At 41.5% G+C, this 18,045-nt stretch overlaps 1 protein-coding gene across 1 annotated transcript in view; it reads left to right on the top strand.

Annotated features, from left to right (window-relative positions):
* LOC137649375 (protein OSCP1-like) overlaps positions 1-18,045 on the top strand; it is a 53,169-nt gene that overhangs the window by 11,377 nt on the left and 23,747 nt on the right. The window contains exons 3-6 of the mRNA XM_068382358.1: positions 541-715; positions 6,978-7,132; positions 7,689-7,853; positions 9,862-10,040. Coding sequence (XP_068238459.1) covers positions 604-715; positions 6,978-7,132; positions 7,689-7,853; positions 9,862-10,040 — 611 coding nt within the window. The 5' untranslated portion in view covers positions 541-603. The remainder of the gene's footprint in view (positions 1-540; positions 716-6,977; positions 7,133-7,688; positions 7,854-9,861; positions 10,041-18,045) is intronic.

Raw genomic sequence — 18,045 nt, 5'->3', positions numbered from 1 at the left:
TTACCAGTTTATGGTAGGGACCTTAACTGACATTTGTAACATCCTCATGTTTAGGTAGTTAGGAGGTTGACAGGAGTCATATCTTTCTCTCAGGTTAGTTAACCAGCCAGTTTTGGTTCTACAGATTTCCGCCATCCTAAGGATGAATCTCCTGATAAAGAATGATGGTTTGTATTCATTTAAAGATAATTTGTATTTTTCCTAACTATACAAACCTAAGTCCTTAAAGTTACAATGCCTGCCTCAACCACCTTGCAAGTCATAGGTTGAACGTCAAAGTTAGGGTTGATCCACCTTGTGGATGAGTAGAAGATAAGACATCTATTTATACACATAACATTTACTGTCAATAAAAGAAAATGTGAGACATTTAACTGAAATAAGACTTTGTTAAATTTGTTTCCTACTTTGAATTTGTTTATATTTTCCACTTATATGAAGGGTAAGACATCTATAGACAAGCAACATTTACTGTAAATAAGAGAAAGTGTGAAACGCTAAACTGAGATATGCTTAGTTAAATTTGTTTCTTTCTTTTAGGAAAAACAAATAACACCCATATAACCTAGCTTCAAGGAAACCAGCAGCAGCGTAAAAATTGCCATGTCTCTACGAGCATTGCCTTTGCAATTTCTGAACTTGGGTGGGGAAATGATGTACATCATTGATCAGAGATTACGCGCACAAAATATCCCATCGGACAAGGCAGCTAAAGGTATGGAAATTGAAACGATTGCATAAGTAATGTACTATACTGTATACTATAAAACATTTTTTTATGATTAATGACAGAAGTATTATTCCAGTAAAACGCTATGTTTGTTCCGACGCTATGTTTGTTCCGACGCTAAATACAAACCCTTTCACTATTTACTATCGGTATTGCTGGAAGACTAGCCATAAGACTTTTAACGAGGTGTGACTACCGCACCGCTAGTTAGCAGGTGATAAAGGGGTAGCCTGTTATCCCACTCATACACATACAAGTGTTTTCTCGTCCATTTTGCTTTTGGCTTGTCCGAGAAAGGACGTTGTCTCTCTCTGCCTTCCAACACATTTGACTGACATTTGACTTATTCCTTCTCTGTTTCATTACTGGAATACAAACATAAGCTATTTATTAGGGTTATTACTTTCGGCAAAACTGAAAGGACAAGCCATTAGAATTTAGCGAAGGTTAACTACACATCCCGCTAGTTAACAGGCGGTAGGGGGTTAGTTTGCTACCCCCTTCACTCACACACCTGTGACTGAGCCCACTTTGCTTTTGGCTTGGATGGAGAACGTTGCCGCTCTTCTTCATTGCATTTATTGGAGTGCCATTTAGTTCTGTTTATGCTTTTTCTTTTCAGTGTTTGTGTGTGTGTTGACTTCTTGCGGCCATGCGTACCTGTCCTTGTCCTAAGGGCCACACCTGTGGTACTTTTTTGTCCGCTGAGGACACGGATCCTCACAGCCTCTGCGCGGTCTGCAGAGCAGAGATCAATGGTGTGATCAGTTGAATAAGTGAAATTAATGTTGGTGTAGTGGTTTGCGGACTGTGGCCAGTTGTAGCACGCAGACTACCTAGTGTCCGAATGCCAACCACACCCCAACGTTCACTACACTAAAGGACAAAACAGTGGAATACCAAGAAATTTGAGCAAAAGGTAAACAGTCAAGAAAACTGGGCACTGGGCACCACCCCTTGATTTTCTATTGGGCAGGGAGACGCAGCTGGAACTGTAGTAGCCTAATATTATTCTTGAGTTATACCGTCTCATTTATACTGGCCTGCAGAGTCCTTAATGAGGGGAGCAGTATACTTTCTGGGTAATATATTTTTTACTGAACAAGAAAGGTTAATGGAAATTAAACAAAAAGAAGCATGGAGGAATTAGAAAGTTTCGAAATAAGAAAATGTAGAAGATAGTGAATATACTTTTGTAATTATAAAAGTTAAGAACAAATGTTGGCAGTAAATAGAAAGGGATTTTGACGTAGGAAAAATCTATTTTTGGGTGAGATAATCATGTCATCCTGATGGAAGTTCCTTTTGGCTGCTTCCTACTATATAATATTTCTGCGAGTGATATTACAAGAGAATTACCGTTAGGTATCACAGGGTTCCAATCCCCGGAACGACCATCCGAAGATATCGTGTATAATCAGTGACGTATCCGAAGATAACCATAGATATCTGCACCCCCAATGGACTCTACCCAGTCTAATCTACTAAGGGGAAAGATAAGTGAGGAGCCGTTACATATCCTCTCACCCTATGGTGCCCTCGTACGTCTCTGGCGCCTTATTCCACATCGCAGCGGAACTATTGTGAAAAAAGGAACATCTTACGAGGAACTGGAGAGGGACGTTGTAACGGGCGGGCCATCAGGATGACATGGCTATCTCACCCTAAAATGGATTTTTCCTACATCAATATCCCTTTTTTGGGCTCGAGCCATGTCGTCCTGATGGAAGTGTACTAGAGAATTACCCATTACTTGATAGGAGGCCTTGAAGAAAGGTCTCAATACCGAAATGCGCTAACTGGATTACTCCGTCAAAGCATAGGTATCAAACTCAACCTTCAATCCCGAACAATAATGAACCTGTATTGATAAGTTTGATGGCCTTTTAAGGAGGCAAAATAGGTCCAAAGCAACACCTGGCACAATGGGGAGGACATCCAATTTTAATGGTGAGATGCCGAACAGCTAAAACTGTAGAAGGCTCAGTGAGTAAAACATATGGAACAATACTCATCAAAGATTATTAGATAAACCTGTTCAGGAAGGATAAGAATCAATAGGCACACTAATTTTATTGCCACTAAAAAATAAAATAGCGCTAGAAATGAAAGGCATGCAAAATATCACAGTCTTTTATTTACAAAAACAGTCGGAGCAAAGAATAATAATAAATAACATAATTGGCATAAGGGAAATGGGGTTGTACTCAGTAATACAACCCTACTATACCTATACACGAGGTAATATGAGGGAAGAATAAAAAACCTGACATAAGACACTGGAAGGAGCTTATGATAAATTAAGTCAATTGATAAAGACAAAAACTTATAAGTAAGTAAATAAATTGAACTATAGTGTAATCGACATTAAGATAGATGTACTATAGTTATGTAAGTACAAACTGATATCAGAGATACATTAATGGATCCTGAAAAACAAAAATTGTTAATGATCCTGAAACAAAATCTTACTGTTTACTCATTAAAAGAAATGAGCTGGAAGAGTGCCTAGGGACACACTTGAGGGCTGCGTCAATGCAGCAGGTTTGATAACACTACCCGCAGCCACCACAAAATGACGTATACAGTGAGCCCTCGCTACTTCGCGGTTCGACCATCGCGGATTCACCACTTCGCGGATTTTTTTCATAACCCATGTATATATATATATATCGCGGATTTTCCGGAAATTTCGAAAATACCGCGATGTGACCGATGGTGCGAGATTGGAGAAAGTAAGGAAAATTGAATCATGATTGATTTTCAATATAAATGAAACTTTGAGGAGCAACAAAGATATCATTTGTTAGAGAGATAGACAGAGGTAAGGAATGGGAGGTAGTGAAAAGTAGCCCAGAGAGAGAGAGAGAGAGAGGTAGAGAGAGAGAGAGAGAGAGAGATAGAGGGGGTTTAAATGTAATAAATAAAAAAATTGATAGGTTATAACACATTGGTGCTTATGTAATATCAACTGTATACTGTAGACGGTTTGAATAAGTTAAGAAATGGTATAAACGATACTTTGTTAGTGTATTCGTACACTCTCAAGAGCGGTAGCCAGATGTCAGCTGATCTAATCACAGCCAAAAGTAAAACAAAAAGAACTCAACAATACTCGATTTTTAAAACACACCCGAAATTTAAAAACAGAAGTACACGCTTTCTTAATGTGCAATTAACTATTTAAAGAGTAGCAACTTTCTAGAATAAAATGATGTTTCCCAAAAAATAGTGGTTTGCTTATGAAATCGGATGCCGTATTTTTAGCTATGATTGAAATGCATGTAGACTCGCATAATTTTTTCGTTTCGTATTTAATTGACACTAAAAAAACTAATTTTAGTTTCTTCATCTAAATGTAAGTATTGTATAACATAAAGAGAGAGAGAGAGAGAGAGAGAGAGAGAGAGAGAGAGAGAGAGAGAGAGAGAGAGAGAGAGAGAGAGAGAATGAATCAGCTGTTGTAATCAAATGGCGTGTTTTTGTTTCGTGAGAATTTCATCGCCACGACTATAACAACAACATACTGTACTGAACTTTACAGTATTATACAGACTACTGTAATATGATGAAGTAAAATATTTGTAATCTATTTTATATGAAATGGGGCAATTTTTTTTTGTTTAAAATTTACATTTACGTATGTAAAACAACTCTCTCTCTCTCTCTCGTAAATTGTTTTCGTGCTTTGCTAGGTATGTATGATTTTATATAGATTCGGTAAATAATATTTGTAATAACATATTTTATAAAAGCTTTTACTGTAATATCATTATTTATCACTTTCATCATGCGCGTTAAATGCCTTCGTTTGTTTACTGAGCGTACTTTATGACGCCGTCGTTTCAGGCGGCGTCATAAAGAAAAACATTTCATTTGGAAGTCCTAAGAAAGATTAAGTAAAACATTGGTAATAACAAAATCAACATACTGTACTGAATAATCAATATAATCGATGTAAAAACTAACCTATACACAGATGTGTAAATGCGTTTGTTTCCTCATTATGATCAGAGATAAACGTAAACAAAACATTGATTGCCATTTTTTATCGTGCTTTTTGGCGTGTTTAGGAAACGCATGATATAAAGTCGCCTTTAATATTTGTGCCTGTTTTAGTTTAGGGTACTGTAGTAAATGCATTAAGTGTTCTGTACATTAAAGGGTAGTTTTTTAAGAGTACTACGTACAAGGGAAGGTTTTAAAAGTCTGAATATACATGTTAAATAAATAGGTAAATATGGTGTCACTACTTCGCGGATTTTCACCTATCGCGGTCGGGTCTGGAACCTATCTACCGCGATAAACGAGGGTTCACTGTACCCCGTAATTCAGTCCATACTTAGAAAAACATAGAACTTTTATTGGGAGTTGGAAAATCAGAAAATGAGTGAAATTGTTAAATTATCTCGTCCAGGGGCATATTTTGACATGCAAAGGTCAACAGAAGTGGTACTGTGCCAAATGAGAATTGGTCACACCAGATTGACGCACAGCTTTTTGATGAGTGTATGTGAAGATTGCTTGGTGCCACTGACTGTGAAACATATATTAACAGAGTGTCCAAGTTACTTGACCGAGAGATTACGCCATTTTCATACTATCTAAAATTTTGGGACCTGAATGCAATGTGGATTGCCACTATCTAAAATTTTGGGACCTGAATGCAATGTGGATTGCCACTATCTAAAATTCTGGGACCTGAATGCAATGTGGATTGCCTTTTTAAATTTCTTATGGATACTGGTTTATTTAATAAGATTAAATCATGAGTTGAAATAAGATTCATAATAATCGTTAACTATATTCTTTGGCATCAATGACCTCTGCTGTTACGATGCCAGATAATACCTAATAATCAATCAGTCAATCTCTCGGTCTCAGCAGTGAAAGGCTACTGCTTAGCCTTGAGCCTCACCTTTAGACTGAAAGTAGTTGATATTTCCTCTTCGTTGGAATTCTCTCTCCTCAAACAAAGTTTCGAGCTTACCTGCCCCCAGTCGTAAGTTAGATCTCCTCCATGGAACGTGGTTCGTGTTCTCCAAAACCTTGAAGGGGGCTCCATACGAACCATTACGACAGGCAACAGATCGCCACCTCACTTTAAAGATGGTTTTCTTACTTGCCTTGGCTTCGGCCAAGAGAGTCAGTAAGCTTTATGGTCTCTCCTACGGCGTTGCCCATCCAAGGGGATGGGGGAGTTAACACTCAGTTTCGTCCCTGAGTTTATTGTCAAGACCCAAATTTAACAAGGTGTCAGAGTTTCCCCGTTACATGTGGAGCACATACGGGTAAGCCACAGGTCAAATACCAGACAGTTGGTTCAGACTTCCACCCTCCTAATGGGTGAGTCATTCTTATAAATAGCAAGAGGGTTTGTATTCAGTGTTGGAACAAATGATAAATTTGAAAGTAATTTGCATTTTTCCTAACGATATAAACCTTGAGCTATTTATACAAATTACCCTGCCATCACTTGTCCCCCGATAAGTCCTGCCTGCAATCAAAAGTGATGAGGCAACACTGGTGTTTGTGTGTGAACAGGGTAGTCGGCTACCCCCTGATAGCTAGCGATGGGGTAGTTACACCTCGCTAAAAGTCTTATGGCTAGTCTTCCAGCTTTGCCGAAAGTGTAATCCCTATAAATAGCTCAAGGTTTGTATCATTAGGAAAACTACAAATTACTTTCAAACTTGTCATATCTTGTCAATGTACTGTATATATATTGTTAATACAAGAATTTTTCTTGTTCCAGTTTAAGTAGCATTAGGCCACCCTGGAACTTGTTAATCAAAGATGTCACACTGAAAAAGGAAACATTATGTTTTGATATGTAGCACCTGAGTTTTCACTCTACTTTTTTTTATGATTCTCATATAAAAACTCAATCTGAACACATTTTCGAGTCTATTAGTTTAAAAATTCCTCTAGGTGTTAAAGATTTTTGTAGTCTCTTTCTAATTGTGAATGATAAAACCACTCAATGATAATTTATGAATAGAATTCATGCTTTTATATAGAAATATAAAACATCATAAACACTATCAGAAATTGCTATATATTTAGCATTTTACTTTTTATAGGTTCTTATGATATTATTTTGATTTATTCATGTTCCAATTTTATTCCATAATTTATGAATAAATCCTGAGTTAATTCTAAGATTTCGTAAATTTAATAAGTGGTCCTGATCAAACTACTGTACTGTACACTATTTAGTATTAATACAGATTTTCTTTTACTGCAGTTCGAAATGATATCATAGGTATTATGCTAAACAGACGTTTTGTAGAGGAGCTTTTCAAACCTCAGGACCTCTACTGTCGCTCTGCCCTTCGAACTGTCTTTGACAAGCTGGCTCATGGTTCTGTAATGAGACTTAATGCACCAAGCATGGACAAGGTCTGTTTTCATTTCGTTCATGGGATAAGTTTAAAATGGACTTACTTTCTCATAGTAGAGACTGTAATATACTTTATTTAATACAAAACAAAGATTATGTTAGTATAGTAGTACTGTATAAGTATTAATGTATTTAGATATAAATTTTTTAAAAAATATTTCACATTTCAGACATTTATTAATAAATACAGCACAGGAGTATCTTAAGAGCAGTCCTTTAAAATAGGCATAATTCTGTATGGATTTTTTTTAAAGATAACGACTGTAAAGTACCTTCAAATTAAACCTTATCCCTTTGCATTTTTTTAATATATTTCAATTTAGAAATTTTACATAATTCAGCAAAACATTTTACACTTTGAAATATTTTTGCTCTACAGGTATAAGCGTCAGGATGGAGGAAACTTTAAATTTGCTAGAATTTTCATTTAAATTTTCTGATCGACTAGAACTTAGTTAATACTAATTAAAAAAATAGAAATTAATATATTACAATATATACGTACTCAAAATTGTCTTAAACGCTGTTAAGTGTAATGATATGGTATCCTTCCAGCTCTTTGATTTGATGTTGATGGGTTTGAAATATCAAGTTCTAATGTGTCCCCAACCACTTGACCTGCTCTTAGTTACGCTAAACCATCTGGATGCCCTAAAAAGCTATGCTTCTTCCACTTCAGTTTTGGCACAAGTGGAAGATACACTTAATCTTCTTATTAAGGTATGTTGAGTGAGAGTTATTGTAGATAATGAACAAAATTGATGAATTTATGATCGTTTCATGCTACACCTTTAATTAGATAATTTCTCTACATGCAAGGAAAATTGTAATATGAAAGTATCTTTCTACCCCCAGATTACTAAAATTTGATTTGAATACATAAATCACCTAGTCATTCCATCTTTATTCTTAAATTTAGAGGTAGTAGGTTGGCCAAGGCACCAGCCACTCCATGAGATACTACCGCTAGAGATTTATTGGGTCTTTTGACTGGCCAGACTGTACTACATTGGATCCCTCTCTCTGGTCAAGGCTTATTTCATCTTTGCCGACACATACACAGAATAGTCTGGACTATTCTTTACAGGTTCTCCTCTTTCCTCATACACTTGACAACACTGAGATTACTAAACAATTCTTCTTCGTGCAAGGGGTTAACTACTGCATTGTAATTGTTCAGTGGCTGCTTTCCTCTTGGTAAGGGAAGAAGAGACTCTTTAGCTATGGTAAGTAGCTCTTCTAGGAGAAGGACACTCCAAAATCAAACCATTGTTCTCTAGTCTTGAGTAGTGCCATAGCCTCTGTACCATGGTCGTGCACTGTCTTGGGTTAGAGATCACTTGCTTGAGGGTACACTAGGGCATACTATTCTATCTTGTTTCTCTTATTCTTGTTATTTTGAAGTTTTTACAGTTTTTATATGAAAGATTTATCTTGTACAGTAGTTTATTTCCTTATCTTCTTTCCTCATTGGGCTATTTTCCCTGTGGGAACTCTTGGGCTTATAGCATCCTGCTTTTCCAACTAGGATTGTAACTTAACAAGTAATAACAACAACAACAACAACAACAACATAATAATAATAATAATAATAATAATAATAATAAAGGTGTCAGTTGCCTGATGGGCCCTCTCCAATGCCTTTTTTTCCACCAAACCTCTTCTCTCCACATCGTCCTTCACCTTATCTTGCCATCTAATTCTCTGTCTTTTGATCTCCACAGATTCCTCCCAAGCCCTCTTCACTTTATCCTTACCATTCATCCTCTACAAGTGCCTACATCATCTCAGTCGTGACACTCTTATCACCTCTGAAATTTTAACTATACCTGCCATTTTTCTTATATTATCATTTTTCAATCTTTCAAGCAGTGATATTTCCATGATCAACCTCAGCTGTCTCATTTCTGTTCTCTCGAGCTTTGCTTCCTCTCTTTGCTTTAGAGCCCATGATTCCGATCCCTATATTAGCACTTGTCTTATTACTGTGCTATAGATCTTGACCTTTAGCTTGATTGGCATTTTCTTGTCACATACTGCTCCTGCTAACTCCCTTCACTTCGCCCGGGCTGCTTTTATCCTATTCTCAACTTCAGCCTCACATCCTCCCTCCTGACTTATGGTAGATCCCAATTATCTAAATTCTTCCTTCTGTTTTATAACTGAGCCTCTACTTTTATATATGTCTATTCTGCCCCTACCTTCCTTACTGTTCACCACAGCTTGAGTCTTATCCACATTTATGGTCATGGTATCCATCTCCAAAGTCTGTTGCCACTCTACAACCCTTCTCTGTAAGTCTTCCTCATTTTTAGCAGTAATCACAAAGTCATCTGCTTATAGCAACTCTCGCAACTCTTAATTTCTGATATCTTCACTTAACACATTCAAGACCACCACAAATAAAGTTGGGTTTAATGCTGACCCGTGGTGTAATCCAACACTAACATCAAAGTTGTTCCGTAACTGATATACAAACCTACACTATTTATTAGGGGTATTACTTTCGGCGAATCTGAAAGGACAAGTCATTAAAATTTAGCAAGGATTAAGTACCCATCCCACTAGTTAGCGGGAAGGTAGGGGGGATAGTTTGCTACCCTTCCCACTCACACATTTGTGATTGAGCTCACTTTGCTTTTGGCCTTAACAGTGAATGGTCGTTGCCACTCTTCATCTTCACAAATATTTGAACTGCCATTGATGCTATGTTGCTTTCTCTTTTCAGTGTGTGTCTGTTGACTTCTGCCGGCCATACATACCTACTCCTTGTCCTGAAGGTTGCTCCTGTGATACCTTCATGTCCGCCGATGACACTGATCCTTACACCCTTTGCCCTACCTGCAGAGGTCAATGGTGTGATGTGGATAATAAATGTGCCGAGTGGTCTGCCTCAGAGTGGGCAAGGTTTGGGTGATGACGAAGTAAAAAGTCTAAGCGGGACTCTTCTCAATCAAAGGTTTCTTCAAAGCAGAAGAAACCCAAGGCTGCTTCTTCCGCTTCCTGACCTTTCTCCAAAGCTCCTGCTCGTTTGGTCTCCTCCGAGGGACCGTCGAGTAGTAGCGCATGCCGCTTAACCCCTGGACTACCTCAGTCCTCGGAAGATGGTGTTGCTTCCCCTAGCGAAATGGCCCCGCCTCTCCCCTCGGGGTGGCCCATGATTCTTTTTCCTCTTCTACAGGTTTTGTCATCCTTGGGGTTACTGGGTTCCCACTCCAAGGAGGCCCTGCTGCAGCTTCTTCACTGTGGCGCTAGCATGCAAGTGTTTGTCAATGTTAGAGCTCTATCCTCTGGCTCTTGGCGACATTGTGGTATCAGAGGTGTCGTCTGCTTCCCATCCTGCCGACGTTCCTGCCTCTTCTAACTCGTCTGCCGTTACCGAAGATTGCGCCTCTCACCCTGCCGAACATCCTCCGAGTGGGAAGCATAGTCCTAGGTGTGTCTCTCTTGCGAGTGTTTCTCCCGGCTCATAGAAACTCCTCTTTAGAGGACTGCTGCTGAAGGTCAGCTTGCTGATACCCCGGCCCCTAGAGGGCGTCACCATGGGCATCATTCCCGACCTGCTCGGGCTCCTCTTCGCCTCAGAAGTGCTCCTTCGCCATTTGTGAAGAAACGCCTCTTTGGCTCTTCAGCCTCGTCATTGCAGCCCTCAGAGGAGCCTCCTCGTCCGACATCATCTGGCTCTTGACCTTCGCCAAGTCCACGAATTTTGGTTCTGGAATCTCCGCCTGAGGTGCGATCCCCTATGGAGAATGTTCGTCCTTCTGAAGGATCTTTCATCTCACCAGCTTGACTTCCTGTTAAGCGCCAATCTTCGACTCGCCGACCCGAGACTTCCCACCTGCTCGTCTGTCTCTTGTCCTGTCTCCTGGTTCCCAGCTTCTTACTGCTTGTCATTCTCCATCTTGCCATTTGCATGCGCGCTGATTGCTTACGTGCCAGTCACCCGCACGCTGACCACCCGCACGCCAACCTCACGCATGCCAATCGCCCGCGCGCAATTCTCCTACACACCATTTGCCTGCACGCCTTTCACCCGCGCACCATTCATCTGCGCGCCATTCACCTGCGCGCGTTTCTCTGGTTCGTCCAGGTGATCCTGTTCGACACGCGCCTTCTGACCATCGACGACCACCGCGTCGCTCACCAGCGCGGCAAGCTCGTACCAAGCACCGTTCTCCCAAACAATGCGTTGCTTTTGATTATCACTCGCTTGGATGCGCGACCGCTGCCCCTCGCCAAACCTCAAGGAAATATCCTGAAGTTTCCGCCGTTGATTCTTGCCAACACTCTCCAGGGCAACAGTCACCCAAATGTCAGCGTTCATGCACATCAACGGGTCATCGGACAGGACATTTCCATCGTTAATCGTCGCCTACGTGTCAATGATCTCCCCAACATTTACCAACTCGGCAACATTAGCCAGCTTGCTAGTGCTTGCCAACACGCAAACATGCGCCTACTCCCCCCGACCGAGCTCTCCCCATTAACTGTCACAGGTTAGACAGCGTTCTCTGATGCGTAGGCGCTTGCCAATGTATGGGAATTCTCCACTACCTTGGCAGGCACAGATAGAGGTCGATACCCATCATCCTCTTGCGACTTCCAGGAAGTCTCGCCATCAGACGGAGAAACAGGTAGGTGTCCACAAGAACAAGGAACAGGAACGGAAAGGTAGGTGTTCGGCCCCAGACCATCGGTCTTCTCTCCTAGGAAGGGCAGAGTCTTTTCCCCAGGTCTCCGTCGCCCCATTCCCCTCCCCACAAACACATTACAGCGCGACCACTGGGGAAAGAGGGAAATGGCACTCCCGGGTAACTCAAGATCCCAAAAATTCCGGCGCCTAAGATGGACTCTGGTATCCAACAGTTCCAGAGATGACTCCTCAAAGAGAACTTTCAGTTCCCTTCCCTTTGGGGAGTCTTAGAGTAATTTATTGTGCTTAGGAGCTAGGCCTGTTACCGGAGGCCCCATGGGCGCTGTTGTTCGTTAGGTACGTGTTAATTAGCTATTAGAATGACTTTCCCGGTTGAAATAGCATTAATAAATTATGAAAGCTATTTAGGCATAATTATACTTGTAAAGACATTTATGGTAAGCATAATTTTCCTCTTCCTTTGTCGATTGTTTACATTAGAGTTATGGTGATTTAGGTAACCGAGATCTCGTCTTGCCTAGGTTACCTAACCTAAGCGATGTAGTATACTTTCAGACATTTCCCCGTTTACCCTTGCGTATCATTTTATCGATTCTAAGGGAGATAGTATATATCTTAGAATTATGCGTATCATTTTATCGATTCTAAGGGAGATAGTATATCTCCTAGAATTATATAAATCGATACTTGTCTCCCTGGAGAGTCATGGGTAATCCCTCTTTCCCTCTGAGTGCCGCCGCAGGCGGCAACCCTTTCTGGTCTTGCCATAGAATAGTTACTCCGGCTTGACTAGGGTTTTTCTGTCTCCCACCTTGCCGGCAAGTCTCCGGCTTTGGTTTTTGACAGAATCAGGCCTGCGGAATTTTGTTAAAAATGTCATTAGAGAGGTCGACCAGGAAGGCACATGGAATAGGTCTTGTCAAGGCGGACTTACACGTTGATATTGTGTTGGATGCTAAACCTTGACCATGGAGGTGGATGAAGAATGATAAACAGAAGTCTGTCGAGATCTTTTGTGGATTCTTCGCCTTGACAAAGGACACCCACTTCCTCCATGATGACTCATATTGTCTTCTGGTAGATTTGGACTTATATTCCTCTAAAAAGTCTATACTGTCTCTTGATATCCCGAACCTTGTTCTCACCGCTAGGGAGAGAAAATCATGAGCTACAGGTTCCGTGTTTTCTGTGATGAAGCGAAGACAGTCGACTTCTGAACTTGCCGAGTCAAAACTGGATCCGGTAGTGGCAGAAACTTCAGCTGTAGTTCTAATGCCAGAGGGAACCAAACGCTGTTCGGCCACTTGTGAGCCACTATTGTCGCTTTCCCCTTGAAAGATCTCAGTTTGTCGAGGACCCTCAGTAGAAGGCTGTGCAGAGGGAACAGGTAAATCCTGGACCATCTGTTCCAGTTGAGGGACATAGCGTCCACTGCTTCCGCTAAAGGATCCTCGTACGGGGACACTTAATGATGTAACTTCTTGTTGTCCTTTGTTGCAAAGAGGTCTATCTGCAGTTCCGGGACTTGACTCGAGATGAAAGAGAATGATCCTGCGTCCAGGGACCATTCTGACTCTATCGGCGTGAGCCTGGATAGAGCGTCCGCCGTTACATTGCGGACCCCTTGAAGGTGAACTGCTGACAAGTGCCATCTCTTCTTTTCCGCTAGCCGGAAGATGGCCAACATCACTTGGTTGATTTGAGGTGACCCGGACCCTTGTCGATTCAGGCATCTCGCTATCACCTCGCTGTCTAGTACCAATCTTATGTGGATCGAATGGCGAGGAGAAACTTTCTTCAATGTAAGAAGTACTGCCATGGCTTCCAGAAATTTTATATGAAACTTCTTGAATAGGTTGGACCAAGTTCCTTGGACTTTCTTCTGGTGAGAATGACCTCCCCATCCTTCCTTCGAAGCGTCTGTATGAATAGTCATTGAGGAGGGAGGTGGCTGAAGAAATACCAATTTCTTCAGTTGTTTGGCTTTGGACCACGGCTTGAGAAGCGTTCATATACGAGTCAGTATTGGTCTTATCCATAGACTCCTTTAAGGAAGGACTGGAACGTCAGGACTTCATGCCTGATTTTTTTTAAATTGACATATGTTATGTATTTTCAAATTTTAAGATCATTTTGCTCCCACAACTTTTCCTGTTTTTATCTCGTTTTCTATGCAAATCCCATTTTCTGTTCAAATCTCACTGACTAATGTGTTTTGTTTCTGTTTTTGTTATAGAAACAGTCCTTCTGGTGATCTCACAATATGCCACGTCACTGTAGCTGCTTTGGTTGTAAAGGGAACTATGATGGGACACCTTATGTAAAAGTCATATCCTTCCCAAAAGATCCTGAGGAGAGGGAGAGATGGATATTGGCAATGCCGAATGAGAAAGAAAGCTTGAGACGCTTGAAGAAGATATATATTTGTGAGACACATTTCAATTGTGAATGGGTGTCAGTTAAGGGTGGCAAGCGACCCAAACAACCTCCATCAATATTTCCTGGAATACCAAAATCAGCTTTGAAGCAGGTTACCTCAGCCCCACGCCCAACATCATCTTCTACATCACAATCAAGAGCTAAAAAGGTGCATGCAGCTGCTGAGGCTGCAGACAAAATCCGAGATTTCGACCAATTTCGCGCCAAAATTAGCTCCTATTTTCCTGGTTTTAACATCATAAAAGACCAGAAAGATCTCTACCTATCAAGAACTGACACTACTGGACAAACTGTCAAGCAGTTCTTTCATCTACAACAAGTCAACTCACCTTTTGGATTCCTATTCTTGAATAGAGTTGAGAGAGACGGCATTGAGGTGCCTAAACGACTTTTTCCTTTGCAAAAGAACAGCTTGCTCTCAAAATGGTCCCAGATTAGATCCAAAACTGAACAGGTAAACACCTATGAGTACACAAGCCAGGAAAGCTCAGGTTCTCAATGTAAGTGACAAAGAAAAGGCTGTGAGATGCCTCAGGAGGCAAGAAAAGCTCTCCATCTAGCGATGTTCATCTAATCAAATGTTAATGTCTTTGAGTTTTGTTGTGATGAGAAATACCGCTCTTTATTTCTTATTTTAGTGTTTCATTGTTTTAGGGCTTGTTTGGAATGTTTGAGTAATACAATATTTGACAATATATATTAAATTTGGACAGAACTACAGACTTGCCTCTTATTATAATCAGCCATCCCTCACCATCTATGAGTTACACACAAAAACGAGTAAAAATGACCAAAATTCACTATTTTGACCTTGAAATATGACCTTTTGACCTTGAAGATGATGAAGATGACCCCAGGTGGTGTTGAAAATGTCACTATTGAACTCACCGTCCTCAAAAACTCCCATTTTGACTCAGAGAACATGTTTCTAGCCCTTCTTAGAAGTAATTTTAGTCCAGGACTCAAGTTAATCCTTCAGACTCAAGTTAAAAACCCCGATCAGGGGACGTTCCAGTCCTTTCTTGAAGGATGATATATGACAATATATATTAAATTCGGACAGCTCTGCAGACTTGCCTCATATTATAATCAGCTATCTCTCACCATTTATGAGTTACACACAAAAAACGAGCAAAAATGACCAAAATTCACAAATTTTACCTAGATAAATGACCTTTAGACCATGAAGATGACCCCAGGTGGTGTTGAAAATGTTACTATTGAACTCACCATCCTCAAAAACCCCCATTTTGATCCAGAGAACGTGTTTCTAGCCCTTCTAGAAGTCATTTTAGTCCAGACTCAAGTTAATCTTTCAGACTCAAGTTTAAAAACCCCGAGCAGGGGACGTTCCAGTCCTTCCTTAAAGGAGTCTATGGTCTTATCAGATCTCTTTGTGCGTTTGATGCATATTTTCTCCAAACTCCGGTTGCATCCTTTAGCTGTGCTCTTAGCACCGTGTCTGTTACTGAGGCAAACTGAAGAGAGCCCAGCACTCTCTCCTGTTCGTGTCTTGATATCCTTTTGGATTCTAGTAGTCTCTTGACAGAACCTGCTATTTCTTTCCTCTTCTTTACAGGGATGGAAAGTTGGTGTGACAGTAAGTCCCTGTGGATTCTCAACCATTGAAACTTTTGAGATGGAGAAAGTTGAGACTTTTTTCTGTTGATCTTGAATCCTAGATGTTCCAGGAACTGGATCACCTGTTGTGAAGCTTGCATGCATTCTGTCCTGGATGCTGCCCACACCAGCCAGTCGTCCAAGTAGGCCACTACTTGGATTCCCTTTAGGCGTAATTGCTGGAGAGCTGCGTTCGCAAGCTTCGTGAAAATCCTTGGGGCTATGTTTAGCCCGAATGGCATGGCTCTGAAGGCACAGAGTCTTCGTTGTAGTTTGAACCCTAGGTAGGAGGAGAGGTGATGACTGATTGGAATATGCCAATAAGCGTCTGACAAGTCTATAGAGACGGTGAATGCCCGTTTGGGTAGTAGGGTCCTTATATGTTGAAGCGTCAACATCCTGAACTTGTAGTTTACTATGAACTTATTGAGTGGCGACAAGTCCAGAATGACTCTGAGTTTTTCTGAGTCCTTCTTTGGAACACAAAACAGCCTTCCTTGGAAGTTGATGAACTTTACTCTTCGAATTACTTTTTTCTCCAAGAGTTCTCGAATATATTCATCCAGAACGGGGGTAGAGTGTAGGAATAATTGTGGGAACGGAGGTGGAGTGCTGTACCATCTCCAACCCAGTCCATTCTTGATTAGGCTGTGGGCCCAGGGATCGAAAGTTCAGCGATCCCGAAAAAGATGAAGTCTCTCTCCTACTGGAAGCATTTCACTTCTGCTGTTGCTGACCTGAGGCCTTGCCTCCTTGACCGCATCCTCCCCTGAACCCCCTTCCTCTTGAAGGGCGTCTAGATGAACCTCTGGCTGTTCCTCTAGCTCTTGGGCGAAAGGTAGTTGTCTGCCTTTCAAATGCTGGGTTGAACGCCGGTGACTGAGTTGTGACGGCTTGAGGTACCAACTGGTACGTGTTTGGGGTTTGTGCCACCATCTGAGCCACTGTGGTCACGGGAAGTTGTTGCTGCTGCTATCTATAAGGTTTGGCTGGCCGAGAGGATAGCCTAGGTTTCTTAGTCTTCCTTTTAGGTTGGGGACCCTCATCCGGGGAAGACTTTCTTTTAAGAGTTAGGCCCCACTTCTGGAGAAGGTTTCTATTTTCTGTGGCGGCCTTATCCACTACCTCTTTGACCACTTCGTTAGGGAAGAGTTCCTTACCCCATGTGCAAGAGGAGATCAGTTTCCTCGGTTCGTGCCTCACTGCAGCAGAGGCAAACATGAACTCTCTACAATCTCTCCTCGCTTTGATGAAACTATAGTGGTCCTTTGTTACTGTGGCCAGATGGGTTTTGGCCACTACCATAAACATATCTTGGATTTTGGGGTCAATTGCCATCGTTTCCAGAGTCGTTTGTAATGACATCGATGCAGCAAGTCTCTCTTTTGTCTCTTGCTCCCTGCGCAAGAGAAAATCTGACAGCTTTGGAAGGTCTTCACCGAACTGACGTCCGGCAATATCGGCCTCCAACTTCCCGACTGAGAAGGTAAGATGGAAGTCCTTCCAGTATTTCTGGTCTATGGGTAAGGTCAGGGACAGTGGCTTACATTCCTCCAAGGAGGGACATGGTTTCCCTTCCTCAACCACCTTCAAGGCAGCCTTAAATCCCTTCTCCATAAAGGGAAAGGCTTTGGTAGCAGAAGCCACAAAGGAAGGATGCTTCTTACTCAAAGCTGGTACCTTTGAGTTTGTGAAGCCCCTCTCTTTCATTGAGCTCGTCAGTAAGGTCTGTGCCTTACTATGGTAAAAAACTATGACCTCCTTCGGCTCTGTCTCTTCTTTTGAGGCTGGCTCCTTCCTAAGATGGACATAGCAGTCCGGGTAAGACTCCTTGTTGGGCCAGAATTCCACTTCTTCAAAGGGAATTGAACCCAACTTCTCCGATATGACAATCTTCCCAGTTGTCATAGGCATGTGCTCGGCATACCTCCAAGGATTGGCATCCAAGTACAAAGGAAGATCCTTCACGTTGAGCTTCTTCTGGGGCCCACGTGATGCTGCAAGTCTCCGCATCTCCAGCTTCATTGCAGCTTCCTTTTCATCGTTCTTCTTCTGCATCTGTTGAATCATTTCAACGATGGAAGCGAGAGTCCTTCCTAGATCATCTGGGATAGCAGACGATGTTGGGGGAACAGGTTCAGGGGCCTGAACCGATGTAACCGACCCCTCGTCGATTTCTTCCTCCTCAGTATCAGG

The sequence above is a fragment of the Palaemon carinicauda genome, chromosome 11, assembly GCF_036898095.1.
Source record: "Palaemon carinicauda isolate YSFRI2023 chromosome 11, ASM3689809v2, whole genome shotgun sequence".
Lineage (NCBI taxonomy): Eukaryota > Metazoa > Arthropoda > Malacostraca > Decapoda > Palaemonidae > Palaemon > Palaemon carinicauda.
The sequence above is the reverse complement of the archived record's forward strand: the minus strand, read 5'-3'. Positions and strand labels throughout refer to the sequence as shown.